The sequence below is a fragment of the Odontesthes bonariensis genome, chromosome 21 (assembly GCF_027942865.1).
Source record: "Odontesthes bonariensis isolate fOdoBon6 chromosome 21, fOdoBon6.hap1, whole genome shotgun sequence".
Taxonomy (NCBI): domain Eukaryota; kingdom Metazoa; phylum Chordata; class Actinopteri; order Atheriniformes; family Atherinopsidae; genus Odontesthes; species Odontesthes bonariensis.
The window spans coordinates 11,898,756-11,923,545 of NC_134526.1; the positions used below are offsets into that span (position 1 = coordinate 11,898,756).

General features: G+C 39.8%; 1 protein-coding gene across 1 annotated transcript in view; it reads left to right on the plus strand.

Moving 5' to 3' along the window:
* Window positions 1-19,233, plus strand: part of baiap3 (BAI1 associated protein 3) — a 38,619-nt gene extending 19,386 nt beyond the window's left edge. Inside the window, exons 6-34 of the mRNA XM_075454157.1 lie at window positions 463-522; window positions 1,227-1,293; window positions 1,658-1,871; window positions 2,656-2,700; window positions 3,503-3,580; window positions 4,313-4,418; window positions 4,562-4,669; window positions 4,753-4,845; window positions 6,142-6,245; window positions 6,335-6,452; window positions 6,627-6,751; window positions 8,694-8,784; window positions 10,369-10,425; window positions 10,582-10,679; window positions 10,767-10,818; window positions 10,917-11,068; window positions 11,176-11,299; window positions 11,831-11,971; window positions 12,141-12,236; window positions 12,493-12,708; window positions 13,073-13,141; window positions 13,236-13,315; window positions 14,198-14,306; window positions 16,053-16,124; window positions 16,246-16,329; window positions 16,547-16,667; window positions 16,743-16,866; window positions 16,950-17,155; window positions 17,349-19,233. Of these exons, the coding sequence (XP_075310272.1) occupies window positions 463-522; window positions 1,227-1,293; window positions 1,658-1,871; window positions 2,656-2,700; window positions 3,503-3,580; window positions 4,313-4,418; window positions 4,562-4,669; window positions 4,753-4,845; window positions 6,142-6,245; window positions 6,335-6,452; window positions 6,627-6,751; window positions 8,694-8,784; window positions 10,369-10,425; window positions 10,582-10,679; window positions 10,767-10,818; window positions 10,917-11,068; window positions 11,176-11,299; window positions 11,831-11,971; window positions 12,141-12,236; window positions 12,493-12,708; window positions 13,073-13,141; window positions 13,236-13,315; window positions 14,198-14,306; window positions 16,053-16,124; window positions 16,246-16,329; window positions 16,547-16,667; window positions 16,743-16,866; window positions 16,950-17,155; window positions 17,349-17,452 (3,114 nt within the window). The 3' untranslated portion in view covers window positions 17,453-19,233. The remainder of the gene's footprint in view (window positions 1-462; window positions 523-1,226; window positions 1,294-1,657; window positions 1,872-2,655; window positions 2,701-3,502; window positions 3,581-4,312; window positions 4,419-4,561; window positions 4,670-4,752; window positions 4,846-6,141; window positions 6,246-6,334; window positions 6,453-6,626; window positions 6,752-8,693; window positions 8,785-10,368; window positions 10,426-10,581; window positions 10,680-10,766; window positions 10,819-10,916; window positions 11,069-11,175; window positions 11,300-11,830; window positions 11,972-12,140; window positions 12,237-12,492; window positions 12,709-13,072; window positions 13,142-13,235; window positions 13,316-14,197; window positions 14,307-16,052; window positions 16,125-16,245; window positions 16,330-16,546; window positions 16,668-16,742; window positions 16,867-16,949; window positions 17,156-17,348) is intronic.
* The last annotated feature ends 5,557 nt before the right edge of the window (window positions 19,234-24,790 follow it).

A 24,790-nucleotide genomic window follows, 5' to 3' on the forward strand; every position in this document is an offset into this window, starting at 1 on the left:
GTTTCGTAATAATAACGAGCATATCAGAAGAACAGACTGTATTTCTGTATTCTGCAACCCCATTAAATCTGTGCCAGTAACACTGATGGTAGCCTCACAGAGAGCGTTATTTGTTGTGAGGAGACTGAAAGAATCTGAGCAGATGCTCTTGGCTCAAAACTGATTAAACATCAAAGCCCAGTCACACTGTGTACTGATATTCAGCTGTGACGGTGTCATGCAAAGGATTGTAGCCTCTCTGTATCTGGAGTGGGCGTCTTTTTTTAAAGCTGTTCCCAACAGGTTAGACAGTAGCAAGGACTAAGACAGAATGAAAGCTTGTATAAAGACATTTCAGGGACATTTTAGTTTTTATATATTTTGCAATTATGAATACTGTTTAATAGCAAATTCAACAGCAAGTTTAATAGAAATGTATTGTTACAAAAAAATGATTTTCTTATGACCGGTCATCGTTCAAAGGTGTTTGACATGGGTGAGGAGGAACATGACATTATTCTGCAAAAAGTTCAAGAATCAAAGGTGAGACACACCTTTTTCTCACATTTTATCAACATTTAGCATTTAGACAGACAGTCCCACTGACAAACTGACATTCATAAACATAAATTAGAAAAGTTGTTACAAAGTATCCACACTATGTTACAACCTGTTACAACATAGATCTTTGACAGTATAGAATTGTAATTTGCAGGTTTATGGGATTCAGTGTAAAAAAGTCCCCGTTTTGAATCTAATACACATGTAAATCAGAGTCAAGCCGTCATGATTTAACCGTGTTTCAGAGATTAGTAACACTAAATATTAAATTTTTTCTGAGTGATATTTCCATGGATTTCATGAATTTTTCTTCTGTTACAGGCCGTTTTCCCTTCCGCTGAATAGTACTACAAACATATTTACTCTGTTGAAATGAACTTGTGCCCTTTAAGTTGTTTTTTTGTTGAGGCTGTGAGATGTGAGACCCCTAACACCTCAAAGCTTATTTTTTGTTTGACTTCTAGGAACCTTCCAATAAAAGCTGTAAAGAACTGTGAGCTCCTTTGACATGGTGGCGCATTGAGCTTTTCTGCCTTGTGACTTACACAAGATATTGATTCGTTACATTCTTACTCTGAAGTGCATGCTGATTTTGTTTTAAATGGAACTCAGGAGAATGCAGGTTGTTGGTGTGTATTGTACTATTTTTCTTGGTTCTTACTGAACAGACCTTTCTCTTTCAACAGCGAGCCAATTTTTCCTTGAGAGTCTCTGTCATGAAAGCAAAGAATCTGATGGCCAAGGATGCAAATGGTGAGACCTCTCGAACATGAACCAAGCCTTTACTAATGGAGCACAATGTGTTCCATGTAATATGCTTTATTCAGCGACAAAATGTGACAGAAAAGCTTAAGTTATCTGTTTAATCTCCCTTCCATTAAATCTTCATAGCTGTCAGTGGCCTATTTCAATAGATTTGCTCAAAATATGCCAGGCATGAGTCTGTTTGACCACCAGTTGTTATGTTGCATGATGTTTCCAAACCTTTAGATACCTGACTGATGACCTGATAAATGTTAAAAGAAGCACTCATGATATGGGAAACATTGGATTGTCTGCGTCGCTTCAAACACCGCCAGCAGACAGTTCATGTGTGTCCTCACTTCCTTTGTGTCAGGATACAGTGACCCCTACTGCATGCTGGGAATCCTGGTGGGCCAGAGCCCTCGGGAAACAGAGGAGAAAAAGGAGAGAAAGTTCAGCTTCAGGAAGAGGAGGGAGAAGCTAGAGAAACGCTCCAGCACCAAGGAGGTGTTACCTGCCCGGTGCATCCAGGTGACTGAGGTCAAACCAGAGACTCTCAACCCAGTGTGGGACCAGCACTTTGTGTTGTGAGTACAATAAATACTTTAACTTTTTGAGAGTACTCCACGCGGTGATATGTGACACACACATAGCCGTCCACTATTCCGGCACGTCAACTTAACTCGTCGGATTGGATGCCTAGTCTCGCCGTGTTGCTACTGCAGTGAGCGTGTACAGAGGGGCTTGTATACGAAGTTGTAGATAGAACATATGGGCTCCGGGGGAAAGTAAATAACTTGTGATTTTAACCAACCGAAGTTTCTCCCTCTAAAAATTTGAGTTTTGGAGGGAAATGAATGTGTATAAATCGTCAGCAATGGAACATTATTTCGTATTTCACCATGGCTGTGGATCTGCGAGCGAGGAGAGCTGCTCTGCTGCTGCTGCTGCTGCTGCTGCTGCTGCTGCTGCTGCTGCTGCTGCTGCTGCTGCTGCTGCGACACAGGAGATCACATGATCTACTGTCATTGGATAACGCACTCCGTCTGCCGTGGCAAATTTGCATAAAGTTCGGCGAGCCCAACTTTTTGACGTGCCGCAGGTCCGCCGCTCGCCGTGCCGGAATCCCAGCATGCTTTGCGAGCACGGCGACAACGATCGGCCGGATTTCATTGAAAATTAATTGAATGCGTTGGATACGGCTTGACGTGCCGGAATAGTGAACACCTACCGTCATTTGTTTCACACTAACGCCTAAAGCTGTTAGTTATGTGACCAGTGCACTGCATTGTCATTCCTGACAGCAGCACTTAGTGAGGAGACACCATTCATTTAATTAATCATTTTACTGTTCGGTGCTCTATTTTTCAGTGAAATAGATGATGTCCACAATGACCTGCTACATCTGGACATATGGTAAGATTAGAGTATTGAAACATTTATACGTAGATCACAATGATCCTTTGTTTTTACATCAGATTATTCAGATTTTTTCTCTTGAAAATATGTACGTTTTGCATCATTTAGATTTAATATATACTGCCAAACAAAACATACTCAGATAATAACCATGCTGATTAGTCGAATGATTGTTTCTTCAACAAAAATTTGAGAAATGATTAGTTAATTATTGGAGCTTAGATATAGATGTAGGTTTTGTACCCTAACTTATATCAAAATATCTGAAATTGTGAATCAGATTTACGAGTATGGATCAATTCTACAATTGTCACACCTTTTACTTGCCAAAATACCAGTTTGACACACCAGCAGATTTATCTGATCATTAACAAAGCACAAAGTGAAGATGACGAGCCCTCTCTCTCTGCAACCAAACTTTATAACTGTAGAGAAGTACAGCTGTGGACAGACAGCAGTTGGTTGGCAATAAGATAAATCTGTCTGGTAAGTCCATTGAGTTTTCTGTTTGGCATGAAAAAAATACTTTGATTCACACTGTGAATAACTCTGACAGTTTTATCCCGTATTATCATACAGATAGCATTGGCCTCTTAACTGATGCACTTAATTATAAGATGTCGAAGGGATGTTTCCTGCCCCTGGAGAAAACTGGTGAAAGAGGACACAATAAAAGAATCAAGAGTCTTGATTCTAATTTCCTTCACATCTCATTTTGCTTCATTCTGATTAAGATAAAACAGTTTTATTGAGGAAATAAGATGGAGTAGTAACCTCTGAATTGTCCCCTTTTCATCAGGGATCATGACGATGACGTATCTGTTGCAGAGGCCTGCAAAAAGCTCAATGAAATCAGTGGACTTCGAGGAATGGGCAGGTAAAAGGAAAAAAAAGGAACTGTGCACTCTGGAGAGTTACTCTCAAAGTAACTCTGGATGACCATTAATGTACTGATACACAGGAAATGTCCCAGAGTCATCCTCTCTAAAATGCTTGTACTTATTTTTGCTTATAACCAGGAGCTTTGATGAGCTAGATTCAATAGGTTTTTTTTACATTGGTTTGTAATGTGTTAAGTAATTATCTCACCCCTCCTTTATACTGCTTTGTAACAGTAAAGAGCTGAGTCATTATTAAAGGGTCCTTTTCATGTGAGTGAAACCCAAAATGGCAACTAATCAATGATGAAGCCTTTGTGTGGATTTGCAGATAAAGATGACTACACCCTGCTTGTTGATTCCACAGGATCGTTTGATTTTGTCCTTTTGAAAGACGCATACAGGGAAGCCTGTTGCCCATAAGACCGTCCACAGAGATCAGAGGCTGATAAAAAGCAGACATGTCTAATGAGAATCTCAATCATCGCCGAGGGATCAAAAAAATCCCCTGGCATTGCTGGGAAACACAAAATTTTCATTTCAACAAAAATCCAATGAATATCCAGCTTTTATTAGGAGACTAAACTCATTCTGCTCTCACTCAAATTGCAAATCACTGAGGATTAGAGCACAAGCTCAATGCCTCGAAACCGAAAGCTTGTGACTTAAATTGCTTATTCCAGGATGTTTAAAATGATCCTTGAGCATCGCCTCCTTTTTCCTTTTCTCAGGTATTTCAAGCAAATAGCAAAGTCAGTTCGTTCCAATGGATCTGCATCATCAGGCTCTGAGGAGAACGCCGATGACTTCCTCGGCTGTATCAACATCCCTTTGAATGTGAGCATTCCCAGCGGAAATGTGTCTCCAAGCCACTGCGAGACGTCAAACAAAAAAATACAGAAATTGTGATATTGAAGGAATATGCTGGGTTTCCCTGAAAGCATGACAGTGTTATCAATCAGGCTGGCTTCTTCTTGCAGGAGATCCCTGTTGCTGGCTACGACACCTGGTTTAAACTGGAGCCCCGATCAAGCGCATCTAAAGTTCAGGGAGAATGTCACCTGATACTGAAACTCTTCACCAGCCAGGTATTTACAGAGAGACAAGTATTCACTATGTCCATGTCTCCTTGTGTCGAAAGTTAAAACATCCAACGTTTGTTTGTCTTCAGAGAGACATAACTTTATCCAAGAAGGAAATAAATGTCTCCATTCACAAGAAACTGCTGAGTCAGATTGTGGAGTATGAGCATGCTCACATTAAGGTATGTTTTCCTTCACTTTATTTATTCAAACAATGTCCAATAGGAATGCTGTTCCGTTTTTCAACTGTGACATGTTCTTTTAATGCATCAAAGCTTTTGCTTTCGGTTACTTATTTATTGTCATCATTAGCATTCATTTTGTGCGTGTGTTTGCATTTAGTCACCCGAGTGAAAGCAAACCGCCTTCATCCTGCCCCTATTTTAATGTGTACTCATGGAAAAATGATCAATTCCGTTGTGTTTTCAACCAGAAACTCCACAGCTTTGGCTCATTTTCTGTAGAGAAAGAAGAACAAGTTTTCACGAGTGCACACAGCGTAGCCTTCCACACATTTATGTTACATATATGGTGTTCAGGGTCAGTCTGACCTGAGAACGATAAAGGTGTGGGAATTGTAGGTGAGAACAGACTTGTAAAACTGAAAGAAAAAGGTTTTCAGTGCTCCTTTACTCTGTACACTTCCAAACTGAGTCTGATGTTTATGTGCCTGTGTTCCCTGCTATATGTTTCATAAATAGGTCAAAAGGAGTCCAATCCTCTGCACTATTTTTTGGTATCATGACCCCCTATTTTAGAAGGACACGTTAAAAAAAGAAAGAGAAAAGATTTGATATTATTTAAAAAGAAAAAGAAGCACTTCAATTTATGGATGGGATACAATAGAAGAGGCAAATAGAAATTCTCAACTGGATATACTGCCTATATTATTTCTAACTGAAATCATCTGTAAACTATTCATACAAAAAAATACTATGGCAGGATTGTTTTGAAAAATCCACAAACATCTGGTGAGCAAAAAATATGAACAACACATGCCATGAAAAAATGTGTTGCTTGGCCTGTTGGTTTAGAAAAATCTACGGTAATATCTAACTGTTTTTGTGTAATTAGGATTTTGTTCAGTCTGCAAATAAATGCATTTTTCTGTGTGGTTGAGAGCCGGAGTTGAATTTCCTCAGTACAAGACTGAAAAGCACTGCGCTCACTGCTAACTCAGAGCTCCTGTTATACTAGACAGGCTATTAGCTGTAATAGGTCATGCGAGTGGGCTAGTTTGAAATACAACATCTCTCTGATTTTGGTCTGGAAGTCTGACTGCAGCTGTGAATTTAACATGCTGCAATTTTAGCTGTATTAGTTGATGTATTGCTAACATTTTATATTATTCACGTATTAGTATTATGTGCCATTTTAGAAACAAATAGCAAATCGTGTTTATTCGACAAAACAGATTCTTCTTCCACTGGTCAAAGTGGGCCTGAAATTACATGCTAGTTTTTCATTTGAAATAATAGAGAGAGCCATACAACTGGAATGGGCAGGTTTCTCCTCCAGCATGGACTGTGCTTACTCACCATGCTGTGCAAACTGATCTCTCACCTCTCCAACAGGCTATTATGTAAGTATTAATGACAGAATAAAATTGATCAGATCAAATATGAAAGCTGTAGCATCAAGTGAAAGGAGCATATTGTGTTTGTTATGCAGTCGCTGGCAGTGCTACAGCAACCACCATCGGAACCAGAGGGTGTGCTACTCCCTGCTGCTGCGCCTCCTGAGGACCATCGATGCAGAGTGGGATCCTCCCGCAGTGCGCGGAGACCTGGTAGGTTCTACATTATCGGCCTCCCGATAGGGAAAAAAAACCTCTCATTGTCTAGGAACAGTCACCTCATTAGCCCAGCTCTTCACTGACATTCATCAAGGTTTTTGGTTCAGCCAAAAATGTCTCACAGCCAGTGTACTGGGAGGTATAACTGAGGGCCCTTCCTGTGTCCAGGAGAGGCAGCTGTCAGACAGCTTCAGGCTGTACATTGAGCACTGCCTGTGCCTGATGAAGAACATGCGTCAGATTTTCCCCAGCACCAACGCCGCTGCCATTACACGCTACGAGCTCATGCTGAGGTAAAGTCACACCACCATTGCATCAAGCACTCGGCTGTGCTCCCATACCAGATCCACGCTCAACCTTTCACCCCAACAAACACAGAAAGACTACAGCCAGTCAGTCACACTCTGTGGAGGTGGCACTGTTGGGTTATTGCTAGAGTAATATCACAGTATATTACAGCAGTAATATTCAGATCATTTCTCATTACTCATTTCAAAGGAAATATTTAACATTTCTTTCTCACTTCACATTATCTGCCCTGTGATGGATTGGCTCCCTGTCCAGGGTGTACCCTGCTTCTCGCCCAATGACAAGGCGGAAAGGCTCCAGCGCCCCCGCGACCCTGAATTTGATTAAGCGGATATTGAAAATGGATAGATGAATGAACTTCACATTATCTTGCATAAATTCTGAAACATTATAGGGTTTTGTGTGCCAGTATTATACACAGTTGTTATAGGAATAGAATAGAATAGAATAGAATAGAATAGAATAGAAAAATACTTTATTCATCCCCCAATGGGGGAAATTCAAATTCGTCAAGTAGCTCAACATTTTTTTAAATATTTACAATGATTGTATTAACAGCAATAAAACAACAATAATACTACTACTACTAACTAAATAATAATAAATGACTAAATGACAAAATAAACAAATAAATAAAAATCAATCAATCAATTTGAGAAGAACTCAGCAGTCACTGTTATAAAGCCTTATGGCTGTGGGAACAAAGGACCTTCTGAACCTCTCAGTCCTGCAGCGCAGAGAGATGAGCCTCTCACTGCAGCTGCTCCTCTGTCCTGTCAGGATGCTGTGGAGAGGATGTTTATTATTCTCCAAAAGAGAATACAATTTCCTCCTCATCCGTTTCTCCACCACAGCACTGAGAGGGTCCAGCCTTCTGCCTACAACAGAACCAGCCTTTTTCACCAGTTTGTCCAGGCGCCTACAGTTTCTGTCTGTAGTGCCACTCCCCCAGCAGACAGCAGCATAGAACAGTGCACTCTCAATGATAGTGTGATAAAACATGCACATCATATCACTGCAGACCTGAGCCGTCTCAGGAAAAAGAGACGGCTCTGGCCCCTCCTGTACACTGCGTCTATGTTGGCAGACCACTCCAGTTTAATATACAGCACCACCCCCAGGTATTTGCAGGTCTGAACAGTCTCTATCTATCTATCTATTTATTGTGAAAAACAGTCAATTTTAGAGGAAGACTATGTAAATTAAAGTGTGTAGATTTGCAGTATAGAGAAAAATACATATCTATCAATCTATGGAATTGCCAGAGGCATAAGCATTCAGCCCATTGAGACTGGACATTGAATATTATAAAATTTCACATATTTTAATGATTTATTATCTTAATCGTTTAGATACGTTATCATTAACCAATACCTTTGTGATAGCCAATGAGAGTTGTTTTTTTTTTTAAATCTCAGGCGTCAGTGAAAGCTTGAGAAACAATCCTTGTTTACACAAGTCTGGAAGGAACCTTCATAGCTTGTTGTGGATCAAAACAACAGAAATCCCCAAACTTTGGCTGTAACTTTTAAGAGAAGAAAATCATAGCAGCAGTTTAATGAGTCTGTTTCACATAAATGCAAGCCAGTTAAGTCAGCTAATTATTGAAGTTCATCTTTTTGAGTTGGACTGATTTGGAGGAAACTGCTTTTTTTTATAGAAACTTCTGTGGTAAGAAGTCAAGTTCTGCCCAATGATCAGCATCTCAAGGGAAACACACACGCACACACACGCTCACTGATTTAGCTAACAGTTCAAGTCGTGCCTCTCTCCTATTCTGCACAGATACTGCATACAATTAGATTGAAATATCCTTGCTGAGATCATAGCCTAATAAGGCTAAATTCTAAGAACAATTTGTTACAGTGTGACGAGTTCAATAGAGATTTTATTTTGTAACCACATTCTCCTGTCTGTACATGCCAGGGGGATTGGCTACATGCAAAGTATGAGGGCATTTAAGACTGTGTGCCCTCTTCGAAATGAGCTGCATTTGGACATCACTACTGCTGTTAAGGTAACTACAAAACCCCCGAATAACTGCATTTGTTTTAAAGTTCACTGAATGATGACTTGATGTCCTGTACATGTGGATGAATTACTCGTCTATGTACATTTTGTATTGCATGGAAGCAGCATGCTCAAAAAGGATATCCCAGTACCGCATGAAAAAAAAAGGCTTGACTTCACACATTTCCTTTTTCGGTGAAGGCTGTGCAGGAACTACACTGTGTTATCGCCTCTGTGTTTATCTGACTCTTTGTTTGCAAGATTACGGCCAAATGTCATGAAATGCAATGGAGACGTAGAACATGGGCATTTTGGTCCAGATTAAGATCAGATTAATCATACCTGTGAAATTTGGACTTGGCTTTGGTGGAAGATGCTTTCTCAGTGCATTTCTAGTTGTTAGTATTATTATTGAGGTTAAATATTGTGGCGTGCTGTGGGTGTGTTGCCGCATTGCATTATGGGTGCTCTCTGTTCCCTGTTTATGTGCTGTATTTAGTGCTGTGGTAGTTTGTATGTGTTTACGTTTATGTTCTGTACGCAGTGACGGTGTAGTACAACGATTTTGTTCGTGTTGCATTTTTACCAAAATCTGCACCATAACTGAAAGTGGTGAGACAGAAAGTTACCACCACTTGTTCGAATGCATGTGAGGGTATAATTCACTATTGTTCCTGTGAATTGCCTGTCAAAATAAAAGTGCTTGCTGCACAAGAATGTCTGGACTGAAACTTTTCCTGTCTGCACTAGTGATGGGATTTTCGGCTCTTTTTTGAGATTTGGCTCTAATGGCTCTTCTTACTGTGGAGAGCCGACTCCCAAACGGCTCCCCATATATATATTTTTTACATAATTAATTAATAGCTTAAACCTAATTTTATAACATTTTGTTTCATTATTGACATTGTTAAGCACTTATGATGAGTACAAATGCAGTATAACAATGCTTTATAAATAAAAGTTTTATTATAACCAATTAAATTATCACAAAATAGCCCCACTTCCACAAAAATAACTGAAAAATAAATTAAACAGTTATTAACACGCTTGACACGACGACAGCAGAGGAAAGGAAAAAAGTGGACAAACTTTTTTTCAGTGTTTCCCATCACCTTATTAATTGAAAGCTGCGTGTGATTGGTCAGATGTGTGGAGCACACGCTTGACATGAGAGCAGTGGAGACATTAAGGCACCGACTGAGGAAAAAAACTCCGTCTAGCACTGGCAGAAGCAGAGCAATACGCGCAAGGAGAGGGAGAGGGAGAGTGAGGGGGAGGGAGAGGGGAGAGACAGCGAGGCACCAAAGGACAAAAAAAACGATGTGGGGAAAAAACTGTCGGCTCTGTGGCACTTGCAGAGCACAAGCGCAACGACAGGGAGGCGGAGAGATACTGAAAGAAAAAAAACGGCTCCCAAATAGGATCCCAAAACGGCTCCCATTGTGGAGCCGGTTCCTGTCGTTCACTTCAAAGAGCCGGCTCTTAGAGCCAGATCGTTCGCAACCGACACATCACTAGTCTGCACCTCTACAATTTCTTCAAGGCACGTTTACTCAAACCAATTTGTTTTTCTATGTATTTATGTTAACAGAAAGGAACAGCTGAGTGGTACGAAAGCTTAATTGCACAATATAAGCCAGAGGAGGGGGTAAGTTTATGATGGCTATTTTCAGTATCATTATTAATTCATTCCTTTTATTTTGTGGTATTGCATTTAGCCACCCAGTAAATACACAAGATGATAGAAAGCGTCTTATAGTATGACTGACTTTATATCTTGTTCATTGTGATTTTGACAATGTAGACCCTGGAGGAGCAGCTGAAGAAGATGGTTCAGGTGATCGATGCTGTGTGTGCAGATGTGCAGAGAGCCCAGAACATCTACAACAAACTCTTCTACAGGTAAACATCAATGGGTTACAGATGTCAATGTAAACAGTGTTGTTTCGTTGTTGGTCTGATTGTATTTAATCTTTTGTTTGATCCCAGTGCAGTGAAAGTCGATTTCTTCAGCATATCATACAGGCAGCTGGAAAAACAGGTATGTCTTTGAAAACTGTGTAAAAAATATCTCCTGAAGTCTATATGGGTCATGTTGTTGCTAAATTTGACTCTGGAACATTCAAATTCGTTCTTCAGGTAGCTGACGATATAAATGTAGCGATGGAGCGGGTGTGTGGAACTTTGGAGCAGGAGAGCTCCAGACTGACTCAGACCATGGGAGAGACCATCTTTGAGCTCTTCATGTCCTTGAAAATCCTCAAAGGCTTCCGGGAGTTTCTTCCTCTTAAGTTTGTTTTGCTCTGATGACTATTCCATAAACCACCCCAAAAGCGTTTGCTTATCTTGTGCTTTTCTTCAGTTTTATTAAAAAAAGATTTGTGGGTTTCACCAACAGGGATGCCAAAATGTTGGCTTTGACAGGCTACCATAACTGGTTCAAGTCGTCGATTCATAAGTGGCTGCAGATTGTTCATGACAGGTCCTGTGACAGGATCCGTAAAGCAGTGGAAACAGACAAGGTGAGAAGCATCTGTCTTTCAAGTGATAGAAATAATGTCATGAAAATAAAAAAACTTGGTTTGTAGTGACATACAGTACAGCTGGAATAGCTTCAGGTAATTAGTTCAGGCATTAATAGTTTCCCAGAAAGAAGATGAAATTTGAACTAACCTCTTTTTAAGGGTTATCTCATGTTAATTAAAGTGATTATAGTAGGTTATAAAGCATCATGCAAACTAAATTCTTTTTTAATTTTGTTCAAATTTACAGAAGCGTTAAAACTGTTAATAAAAACGTGTTTGAAACCTCTGAAGACTATAACATCTTACATAATTATTCAACTTTAATTTCTGCCCTCAAACCAGTCATCAGTATTTCCTTGGATAAGGCTAAAAGCTGTCTTTAAAGCTGCTACCAGTTGCATTATAGTGTGTTTTATGTGTTAAAAAATCTTTATTGGCTGTTTTTTTTTTTGCACCTAACAGTTCCAGAATAACGGTTTGAAATAAGTAATTATGTTTTTACTGAGAAAGCGTGTGTTTTGTGAGCAGTTCGAGCCTGTGCAGCAAGCCAAACACAGTTCCTCAGCGGTGGAAGTGACAGCTTGCTTCAGCCAGGTACGCGAGATCTGGCTCCAGCTGGCCTGGCCAGACTCTGCGGGGGCCTTCATCTTTGTCACCCGTTTGACAGACGTGAGTGCCACTTCTAGTGTTGCCACACATGCACACTCATATCCTGCAGTCAAGTAAACAAGACTGAGAGGACACACATGCAGAGTTAAAGAGAGACTCTATCAAGAAAAGTCAAAGAAGAAACCTACAACTCTGCTATAGAAACACGACTGATTTATCTTCACCACAGAATTTCTGCAGTGAAGCTGTTTGCTACTCAGAGATGATCACACGCAAGATTGAAAGAAACCAGCTGGGCCGAGACCACAAGAGCTTCACAGTGCAGGTAACGCCTGGAGCAACACAGAACAGGAGAAGTGCACATAATGACGCAAAAATGTCAGAAAATGTTCTCCCTTGGCAACACAAAGGGCTCAGCAGAAATGTGTGTACACAAATACAAAGCAGTTGCCTCTTAACGGCATCAGTCATTTACACACACTCCCTCCACTTCTCTGTAGCCCTGCTTCTTTTCCGTCTTTTTTTTTATCTCCTCCTCCGCCCTCTGTTTCTCCTCTTTTGCTCCTCTTGCTTCCTGCTAGCTCTGCATTGCCTTGAACAACACAGAGCATGTGCGTGTTTTCCTGAGTCACCTGCCCCGTGACCTGGACTGGGCAGGTGTTGAGCGGGCCATGGAGGAGTCCTGTGGAACAGAGGGAAAGGAGCAGGTTTACAAAGCCCTCAACGGACAGCTGTTCAATATGGACTTGGACCTACAGAGAGAAGCCAAACGTCTCAACTCACTGCTTACTGATAAGGTGGAAAAACTTGTAGCACCATGTAGTTTCACCAGCACTGACTGTAAGAACTAAATAAAAGTTTAGATATCCATCGTATCACTTGTAGGAGGTCATTTTTAAAGGATTTTGGACAGAAAGCATCTTTAATCTACTCACAGTTATGTTATGTTTCCCTCTCTACAAAGAACAAATGGATTTTTGTTGTATATAAATGGAGTAAGATTTCAGTTTTGAAGATTTTGTTTGTTTTTAATAGGAAACAGTACAATCCTCCATCCACCACAATCTATCGTGATACTTTCTTTATAATCATTCCGTATAAGTTGTCATTATTATATGTTCGTACCAGCATGCTCGCCTGTAAATGAATATTTGTGTGCAGATGTTGCCTGAGCTGCGGCGGTACATCCAGCACATCAGCCTGTCTCCGGACTCCATCAACAATGACGATGTATGGAACAACGGCTGCTTGCAATTTCCATTCTTGTGTCGGTTGTGTGTCCGTCACAGTACACTCGTAAATGGAATGTGTGACTTTCTTCCAGGCTATTTCCCCTCTCATGAAGTACCTCCAAGACACTACGATCATCCTGAGTGAAAACCTTGTTAAAGAAAATCTGACCAGGTAAACCCTCTGTTCCACTCTTGCCTCACTGTACATATTACTTCATTTTCTCTTCGTTAACAAAGACACTGTAAGCCTAGGTTTGATCAGGCTGCTCTTTTATTAGCATGATGGTGTGGAAGTGCATTACTGCACATGTCATGGATATGTTGCACAACCCAAAAAGAACACCATTAAGGCTGAACAGCATATACAGCTTTTGGAGCAAAATATGCAGCAATCCAAAATATGTCAATTGCTGAAAAGGCCGCTCTTATGTGCAAGATATCAAACCGCTTTTTGAATATATCACAAGATCACGGCCCTGTATTAAAAGCATCGGCGCTAAACTGGCCTGCCTACAGTTAAGGCTGAATAACTAGCAAGAACAGAAAAACATTTCACTTTCCAAATCAGTTGGTTGTTTTAGTTTGCAGATGCTTTTAGAGTGTCGTTAAGAGAGGAATCATGACACAAACAGCTATTTTTTTTTTAGCAATGTGCTGTCAGCCAATTTAAAATGAGTTTACAATTTTCCTGATTAGTTTACATTAAAATGTTGCAGTTTCAACATCTGATACATTGACTTTTATCAATAAAATATAGGGAATAAATCATTTGCTATTTTATGCTTTGTTTTTTTTTAAGAAGAAGCCTATCTTCTTTGGATATAGGGCTGCACATGAATAGCAATACCGCAGTACCTCTTTCACCACTCAAGAATAAAGCATACCCAGATAGACTCCGGACCGGATCCGTTCCGGATTTAGGGTAGGCTCAGGAACGGATCCGCAAAACGGATCCGCTCCGGAGTCCACTGCTATCTGGGTATTTTTCTGGAGCTGGGACAGTGTCATTGGATTATTGGTTACTGGTGTCTTTTTTGTGTTTGTTGTCTCGTAGAGTGCTACAAAGCATGTGGGAGCTCCTCCTGCAGATGATCCTGGACACAGTCACAGAAAACAGAGGTGTTCAGGTGGAGTTTTACAACCGCTTCCAGTACACGGTGGAGGTCAGTATGCACCTTTATGAAAAAACACGTGCTCCAAAGTTCCATCTTTTTGCATATTTTTGTTAAAAATTCTGAATGAAAATCAGCCTACACGTGAACTTGCGTTAGCTTAAAGCATTTCCAGACTGTTGCTCTGCTCTAATAAAATCTTGATTTCATACCTGCAGCTTCATCTTTGGGCTGCATGGTGGTGTGGTGGTTAGCACTGTTGCCTCACAGCAAGAAGGTTCCAGGTTCAACACCCAGCTGGGGCCTTTCTGTGTGGAGTTTGCATGTTCTCCCCGTGTATGCGTGGGTTCTCTCCGGGTACTCCGGCTTCCTCCCACTGTCCAAAAAAATCATGCATGTTAGGTTGACCACCTGCTGGTGGTGGTCGGAGGGGCCGATGGCGCCGGTGCATGGCAGCCTCGCCTCCGTCAGTGTGCCCCAGGGCAGCTGTGGCTACAATCCAGTAGTCTGCCACCATCAGCATAGCACTTTGAGATTCCGTATGAAATGAAAAGTGCTTTACAAATGTAATTGATTATTATTATTATTCATCTGACTAGGGCTGTAGTGATACACGAATCTCACGATACGATACGATACGATACACGATATTCAGCCAACGATGAAAAATGAAAAATGGATACTTTATCGGGAAACGAAATATCGATATATATCGCAGTATCGATAAAATTGCTCAGCCCTACATCTGACAAAATCACCATCCAAGTGACTTAAAGACCTCGTCTGTGCAGTAAATTCAGCTATTATTACACTTCTGATGCTGGGGCGGCTGTGGCTCAGTGGTTAGAGTTGGTCGTCCAGTAACCGGAAGGTTGGCGGTTCGATTCCCACTCTCCCTTGGTGGAACTGATAGCTGGAGGGGTGTCAGTCCACCTCCTTGTCACGGCTGAGGTGCCCTTGAGCAAGGCACCGTACCCCAATGCTCCCCGGGCGCTTTCATGGCTGCCCACTGCTCCAGGTTGGCATCTGTCTCTGAGTGTGTGACCCTGTGCGTGTGTGTCAACAGGTGCCAACCTGGGTGGGTTAAAAGCGGAGGACCAATCTACCTTCGGGTACAAATAAAGTTACTTAACTTAACTTAATGTTCCACAGATACAGTTAGAAATGGCAGAATGTCTTGAATGTTTCCTCAGACGATCCATAGCATCACAGCGTCAGATGCTTTGGTTAATAACTTGATTCCACCCCAGTACATGTATACAGGGACATGGAAAATGGTCAAATAAAGCTGTAACTGTAGCTCGACTCAGCCGACTCCTTTATAGCATCATTCGCCTGACAAAATGAGAAGAATAATTGCTTAAAAAGACTTGTCTACCCTGTAAAGACTACCATCACTGCTGTTACCATCCCTCCTTAATTGTCTGTCTGTATTCCGACTGTTATGAAGCATTTAGCATATGTCAGGTATTCATAAAGTCCTTAGAAAGCAGTTCAGTATCAACTTGAGTTCCTTCATGAATGACAATGTGGAAACTGCTGTGAATTCCATCGCTGAATCAACGAGCTGGCAGGGGACGTAACACATTTGCATGAGAGGTCCCTGTCTGCTACACGAGTAGGCTGAGTTTGGAGTTTGGCAGAAAGATATCATGTTTGCCTGCTTAGAGATTTCATGCTGTTTGTGTGAACAACAAGTCTCTCTTTTTGCTGAGATTTCAATCTATCAAAATTAGAGGCGTATATGTGACGGGTAGCTTTCTTGTCTGATTATTTTCTTTTTTACTTATATTTTAGACCCTGTTGCAGTTCTTCCACATGAAGGAAGAGGGTCTATCGCTGGAAGACATGAAAAGCAGAGACTATAAGGTAGGAGTATTGTAAGCTGTCAACCAATTCCCTTAATGAGAGGGTGCCCAGTCAGATTTACGTCCGTTTAACTACTCTGTAATTTATCTCTTTTTCCCTTTTGACTGACTTCATTGTTTAGGTCTTGGATGAAGAGCTCAGACTGAATAAATGTTCCTCCTTTGAGCTGATTGAACAGTATTATCTGGAGAAGATTTCCCACCAGGTGTGTTTTTTCATCCCACCAGACAGACAATCTCATTTAAGTGGACAGAGAGATATTGATTGGAAGGCACATCTTTGCATCTCCTGTTCTTTTACGTCTGATTGAAAATCTTCTGCAATCAAGTGATGACATTAAAGGATGGATTTGCTAAATATTTGTCTTCTGCTCTGTAAGTTTATTTTTGCTGGACAAACTTAAAAGTCCTTTTCTTTAACAGAAAACACTCAAACACACCCGTTATGGTCGGATAAGCGTGAAGTGCTACTATGATGCTCCAGAGCAGAGGCTGACAGTGGAGATCCTGCACGCTGCAGATATTATTGCACTGGATGCCAATGGTAAAATTGCGTGGATTTTGTTCTCTTTTTAATTTGTGGAAAAGCTGATCTGTCCCTTTAACTGGTCTTTTGCAGGTCTGAGCGACCCCTTCGTCATAGTGGAGCTTTGTCCTCACCATCTCTTTCCGCTGGCCAAGAGTCAACGTACACAGGTGAAACTGAAGACCCTGCACCCGGTGTTCGATGAGCTCTTCCATTTGTGAGTACGATCTCCCCTCTTCCTCTTGCCGTTTATACATATATGGACCCTGCAGCTGATTTGTTTGGTTCTGTTTCTTCCAGTCATGTCAGTCCTGAACAGTACAGACACAGGTATGCCTGTTTGACCTTCACTGTGATGGACTATGACTGGCTATCTACCAACGACTTCGCTGGCGAAGCCGTCGCTCCACTCAGCGACTACTGCTGGCCAGGGAGACCAAACGCCTCTGCAGCTGGCAAGAGTGTCCAGCCTGTCATTCTGCACCTGTCTCGCAGTAAACCCAGCGGTACATATAACCGCAAGCTGTATCAAGTTTGTTTGTTTGTTTGATGATATTAGCACTTTGGCTTTTAGAAGACCAGGAGGGTGTTGGTCTGGATTTCCAATTACTTCTCTAATACAACGTAAAAGGCCATTCAATCCAGAGATGTTTGTGTCAGGTGTAGAAACTCTACTCATCTGTTTGCTCTCCCCCACAGAAAAGCCAATCATGAGGATACTGGACGCTCGCACCGGAGACAGAGAGGCTCAGGAGTTTGTCCGCAGGCTCAAGGAGATTGAAAAGTCGATGGAGGAGGAGTAAAAGCTGTCAGTATTGGCTGTATTGTGTTTTCAAATCACGTCTTGCGACATGTGCTTTTGTACTGGTACAATGTTTACAATATTTACAATTTTTTTTTTCAATGTATTGTTTGTTCAGTAATTATACCAAAATTTAAAGAAAAAAAGGCAGAAAGTGAAGTGTTTCACTGTCTTCTAACTGGGATATGAACATCCTGTCACTGTGCAACCATAAGCTGTCTCAGTAGAACGACATTTTAGAATTTAATGGATTGTTGATCCTAAATGTTATTAGTCTATATTTTTTGTAATGAAGTAATTGTTATCTTTGTTGTATAATCTTTGATATGATAGATTTAACATAAAAATACTATTTTGTGGAAGTAGCTAACATAAAGTCTATAGTTATCAGTCTGAAGTCTAAGTCTATACCTCAGATATGCTCATTAGTTGCAGGATAGTTTCACACGTGCCGAGACCTTTCAATCTTTACAGACACTGTTGAGATAAAATGCTTAAGAGCTTTTTCAGGATTTGAATGCCTGAGCCCGCATTTATTTCCCAATTTATACCGTGGCTTACCAGGAAATAACTCTGAATAAGAATGGACACATGTTGAAGGAAATTATGAAGACATAACTTATGAAGCACCGCTCTGGGGAAATTTTAAGGCCAGTCAGACTGATTAGCAGCAGGGAGGCCTTCCCCGAGGCTCACCCCACAGCTCAGTTTCATTCAACTTTTCTGACTGCTCTTCACAAAGCTCACTATGAGTTATTAAAGATGGTGTTATGTTTGTGGTAGGAAGACCAATTATTTTAACTCAGTCCCTCGTTGTGTAAGCACAGCATCAGTAGCTCAACTGAGAGTTGATGTTTAAAGAAATGTACTTAATTAGAATATTTAGTTCAGCTTGAATTGATATTGTCAGCAAAACGTTTTTTATTCTCTTGTCAGGTTTTTAACTTTGTTTCATTATTTTTTTTTTTCTCTCATTTAGAACAAAAATATTCATACCAAAATTATTTGATTGGCACTTTAGTAATATAAACATATACCGGCAACAGACCCATACAAAGTAGAGTCCAGTTAAAGAAATTACAAGAGATTGAAATGTTTATTCAACATAAAATATGTATTTGTTTGAGTTTAAATTTGTTTAAATGTTTTATTGAATCGAAACTTCTATTTTTCCAGGAAATCTTAATAGGATCATTCACATTTTCATAGTGATGCAGTTACACCAGAAAATCCTTATTCCCAATAACTGAAAGGGATGAAATACATCCTTGATGTCTCCAAAAATAATGCAGTGTTTGCTGCAGTGGGTGGCCTCACGTCCAGATGCTTCAGAGATATTTTTTAGGGGAAGGCAAGATATTTTCTGTTAATGACCTCATGAAGCGATCAAAAAGCTCTGGGAACAAAACCTGTTTTATTCTAACTTTTAATTGCTCCAGCCTTCTCTAAGGATGAAAACTTTACTTTCTGTTGTGCTATGAGGCTTAATCTGTAGAAGTAGAGACAAAAAAAGAACGGACCATGTATCTCCTTGCCTGCAGCAGCTCTCACTGGCCTTACAAGTAGAACACAACATAATCTGTTTCCAGTCTCCCCAGGCTTCTGAAAGGCAGGAATCTTAATGTTTTTGCAAAAAGGACGAGGATCAAACTACACCTAGAATCCGACCATATTTCTCTTGTAACGAAAGGAAAATTGTTATTACTTTGTTATGCAATTTAAAGATTTCTTAAAAAAAAAATGTTGAAAAGCCCAAATTATGTATACTGAAAGGATTAGCTTTCACTTAGAACAGTTGATCATGTTTAAAACATAATTAGGTTTTCTGATATATATCCCCTTAACGCCTGAATTTATATAGCTGTATATAAAAAAAAAAGTTTTGTGTGTGTTTTAGCCTTTAAGTAGATTGTAAATAATGCTGAGATTATTAATTTCACTTTTGCACAAAAAATAAATAAAATTTTTGGTATGTTGCAAATTTGTGACAACAGGCATCCTGGTCAATTAGGAGTCAACGGTTACTCCGGCTATGGTTTGTAGCAAATATGCGACTATAGGCATTAAGGGGATATATATCTCAACATTTTTAGCTTTTGAAAAAGAAGTCTTGGACTAATAAACCCTTCAATGAGAGAAATAACTAACACCAACAAGAAGGGCCGTTTCTCACTTGAATCATGAGCAGAAATTGCTCATTGTGCTGAAACTAAATTATGATATGAATAAAGTATCGTCTATGTTTTTCCAAACTTACTTTACAACATGAAGAGGTTCATTTCTGGACTATAGCTGTTCCGTAAACTGGCCCTTACTGTTGAAAATGTTTACAATTGGGTGTAGGTTGAAGGTCTAGGTTGGAAAACTCGACACACTCCTCCAGGGGCGATTTTAGGATCTGGTCTTTAGGGGTGCCCAGCCCCCAGTGCTCACAGAGGCACATTATTTCTCACTAATTGAGGCGAACTAGTACATTTATAAATTTTGGAGCCGTATTAGTTTTGCTTTGAGTAGTGTTTTCCCCTACAACATTCAATTTTGACCTCTTCATTTCAAAAGACTGTGGCTTGACAGGGATAACAGAGAGCCTGAGACAAATATTGAAGATGACTCAACATTTATTTTGGGAGTAAAGAGTTAAAACAAAAACAAATGCTAGAAAATGAATAAAATGGTCACTAAAATAATGTATCCTTGAGCAAAAAAAAATGTGTTTTTGCATTATATAATATTTTAAAAATGTGCTGAGCCAGGGGGTGCCGAGCTATCTCACGGTGGTGCCTTGGCACCACTAAAAATACCCTGGCCTCGCCCCTGCACTCCTCCATCCTAAGCAAAAACCCCCAAGATTTAAATAACACGGATATGTTTAAACTTTCGCTGGTGTATTAAAAAGTGTTTAAGAAAAAAAAAAAAAAAAAACAGTCAAGTTTTTAGGAGTTGTTGATGTGTGTATAAAAGTGCTTTTTTTTTTCTTTTTTTAAAGAAAATGTTATTTTAGAAAATACAAAGTAGTAATATATTTGTGATGAAGAAGAACTAAAAAAAAAAAAAAACACTGTAGCAGGTAGCGAGACCATAGCACCAAAATCTCCAAACCGACAGCATTTTGATAGTGATGTAAGTCTACAGTAGCTGCTTGTGTAGTGCTTTGTCTTTAACCTGTGAAGTTGTGGGAATGAAGCGAGCAAACACTATATCTATGCCTGGAGGGTGTGCTGCATTACAGGGATTGTTCAGGTGTCGAGAAGCCTGCTTTACTTTCAGGAAATTCCTTAGTCCATCTGAAGACTTTATTGTTTTGTTTTGTTTGTTTTTGAGATATTTCAGGTAGAATTTGGATCAGCATTGTGACAGAACTCTCTGTTTAGTTACATCAGTCCCAACTGTTGTTAATGATGACTTTGCATTTCTTTTTGCATTACAGCAGCACCTAGACCTTTTTTTTTTTTTTTAAACACAAAAAACACATTAGAAAATGCATTTAACACTTTAAAGCTGCATTTGATCTGGAAGCAGGCTTTTTGCTTCATGTTAGAATTGACTGTCAAACGAGGGATTGTTTCAGTCTAACTTAAACTGTGAAACCCTATCATTTCGGTTTGATGGTGACACTCGATACTTGATACTCAGAACATGATTGGGAACAAACAGTGATGTTGGCCAGTCTTAACATATTATTATGACAGCTGATTCATAAAGTTTACCTGCAATTTGAGGAAGGAATTTTATGTGCTGGAATATTTTTGACTGGCTGAGTTGTGGACAAACACTTGTACTATGTAGTGTTGCAGTAGTAGAATACCTAGAATTACTGAATTTAGAAAAAAACGAAACAATAGAAGAATCTGTTTTCTTGCCCCATGTTATCGTAAACACAGGTTTAAGTGTGGTGTTTAAATTGTTAATTGTGTTGAAGTGATATTTCTTCTTTATTATCTTTAAACCAGTCATTCTGGCCCAATGTTTACAAAAATGAGCATATTGCAGCCTAATAGTGAAAATAAACAATTGTTATATAGTCAAATAAAGCTAATATATATAGATAGAATCAGAATCAAAATCCCACTGCAGCTGTGATTTACATATTTTTAGCAGCATTGTGAGCTGAATTAAAAGTCACTGGGACAATTTTAAATTCAGATTTTGTAACTTGAGGAAAATGAGTTTTTCTACCATCAAAGATCTATTTGTACTCAGTCGCAGTGTACCTGACGTCTTTATACAGCCCTTTGACAGCAAATCTGTTCAGTATTAGTAAGGTAAATAGATTTTTTTCAGATTCTTTAACGATTTTCTGGCCAGCATGGAAAAAAGGTTCATGGCCACAGTATCCAGATAATGTTTCAATGACAATGAAACTGTGAAGTAACAGAAACTCATCATGCCTTAGCTCTATCGCTGTCAGTGCTGACATCACTTATTTTAAGCACGCACAACATGGAACTATTGTTTAACTTTTGAAAAGTACAGTGAAGTGAGTAATCGGTTTGAGGTCTGCCATTCAGATTTTAGGGCAATAGATGGTGAAAAGTATCTGCAAGAGGTAACACACCTTCAATTTGTTATTGTAAAAGTGAATTCTTTGTCCTTGGATTGTAAACGCCTGTGTTGCTGTTTATTGAACTACACATCTGGGAGCTGTCTATGTCCCCAATAAAGATTGTATTTAAATTTCAGCTTTGTACTGTCATTGACATGAACATGAAGGATTTACATGTATCACACAGATATGAATTACAGTTTTAACCATTGCTGACATACCCGCTGATGCAGTAACTCAGCAGGTGGCTTTAGCGTAAAGAAATTCACTAGGCTGACATTGACCTTTTTTGTTCATTCATCCTCACCATCAATCTTTCACCTTCCCTCACCATCCCCCTCCTCTCAGTACTGTCTTTCTGGCTATCTTTGACCTTTTAATGTTTTACCTCCCATCTGCAGCAGCTGCCTGGAGATCAAACACATTCTGTGACACAGCGGCAGCTCTGCAAAAAAAGCCCCCATAAAAACGCAAGGAAACAGTAGTGTTCATTATGTCCCCTGTGAGATAACAGAGCCACGAGACTTTTGACACAATCAGCCTCTCAAAGGATTGCCATGATCGAGGATTAGACAAGGATTTTCTTATAGCTGGAAGACAAGAGTGTCTTTACTGAATGAAAGTCGATACATTTTAAATTAGAAACCTGGCGAAGACAGAAGGGTTTTGAATTGCGTGCCGGCTCAGGTGTGGAGAGGACCTTGTCGTCTACTGCAGACATCATGCCCTCTGGTTAGCGTCTGCACTCCCTACATCTGTTGTTGCATGGAACACCCCTCAAATGTTTCTGTGAAGCCTGAAACATTTTACACTTTAGTAACTATCTTGTGGCCGGCTGAAATACAACCTGCACACAGTGTTGATGTGATAATAGGCATTTTGTTGACATAGAATATAAAGGGGCAATTTTTTTATTCGGAGTCCCAATTCACCCACTAGATGTCATCATAATTTCACAAATACTCACTTCAGCTTAAATAATTCTAGTAGTCGTGGAGATGTTTTAATATTCACAACACTGCGTGAACACAATGTGTGGAATTAAGACTTTGTTTCCTGGTATGTTCCTGAGGCCCACCTGCTTTATTCAAAGACACACTGTGTCTGATTATTGAGAGCTCTCAAATTCCCCAACATTGGGTACCTGTTGCTCTGAGACAAATACACTGTAGTATATAAATATTATATTTTGCAAGTACAACTGTGCTGGATTTTTTTTTTAATTTTATTTTCAGGAAAGTTAAAATATCAAGTCATCTGCAAAAAAATCCATCATATTCTGTCATTAGAAAATAACATCAATAGAGATGCACCAATGTAAAAGTAAATTTAATTTTTGTTTTATTTTATAGACGATTAGCTATTTTCTATAATGATGATCGTATCAATATCTTATTCTAAAAGAGACTTTTATCTATTACTGTCAGTTGCATATGTTGATAATATGGTATTGAAAATAGCTTAACTGACTTGTAATAAATCCATCCTAACATAGCTACTAAAACTGCCACTGAAGTACCTTTCCTTCTCAGTCAAGTCAAAATTCTACTCAAATACGCACTTGATTTCCAGTTTTCAGTGAAAATGTTGAGCTTCCCTTATTAGGTTCTCTTTAAGTTTTGATGGAGAGGTGGAATACTTTAGCTGCTGTCGATCCCCAGGAATGTTGGCAGAGTTTCTGCAAAACTGCTGCTCTTCTCATGGCCCTAACAGATACATTTAACAGCACACTGACTCTGCAATGTCTTATCAAACAACCCTGATCCTCCACAAAGAAATGTTACACTTCAGAGCCTGTCTCGTGCCACTGTAGCAGCTCAGCCTTGATCCTCACGCAGACGCAGATGTAAGATTTCACACCTGCAGACCTGCAGAAAATAGTCAAGAAATGAAGAGCCGATTATTAATTCAACCAAACCAAGCTATTGTACGTGCGTCAGTAGACATGCATATGCTTGCTTGCTTGCATTTGTAATTATAACTGCTTGCACTTAAAAAAAAAGAAGAAAGGTATGAATACTGATGCACTTCCAAAGTTCTGCTTTGAGATTTTAGGGAAAAAAATGACTCCATCAGACACAGCACATAATAAATGTCTGTTATTGGCAGGACCTGAGAAGTTTCCTTTAAAGAAAGATTCCTCGCAGGCTAAGCACATAAACACCTGTGCCTGCAGGTGCATCCTTTGCTGTGGGGTCAGCATAATTAGACAGTTCTGATTTGGCCTCTCCTCTCCTGCATATATGATGTGGGAAGAAGCCAACACAGCAAGTCCTTTGTGATTTCAGTGGGCTCTGTTAGACTGAGCAGAGATAATATTGGACAGCTTGTTCTTCAGGAATGCAAATTGGACAGTGTTTGGGCCATAGCCAGTGACTTGCTGGGCCTTTAAACCAAATTCATTGCAGAATCATCTCTTTATCTTCATGCAGAGCTGTGGTGAATGATCGCAATATTGTGACTGAATGAGCCCAGTCTGAGTCCATCAACATCGACACATGAGCTTTGACACATTCTAATTAGGTTCACCCCACTGTAAAACCATTATGTGCTTCAAGGCATAATCCTTTATGCATCCTTTATCAGTCCATAGACTATAGAATTATCCACGGTTTAAAGCATGGTTACATTATTAATACAAATTGCAGGGAAACCTAAACCACAGATTTGACCCAGATTTAGAAAGTTCAAGTCTCCATGTCCAAACCAAAGCAGAGATAACTCAGTGCTCTACCAATAATGACAACTTTCTAATGTTTTCACATGATTTGAGCCAACCACAATAAGACTTTACCA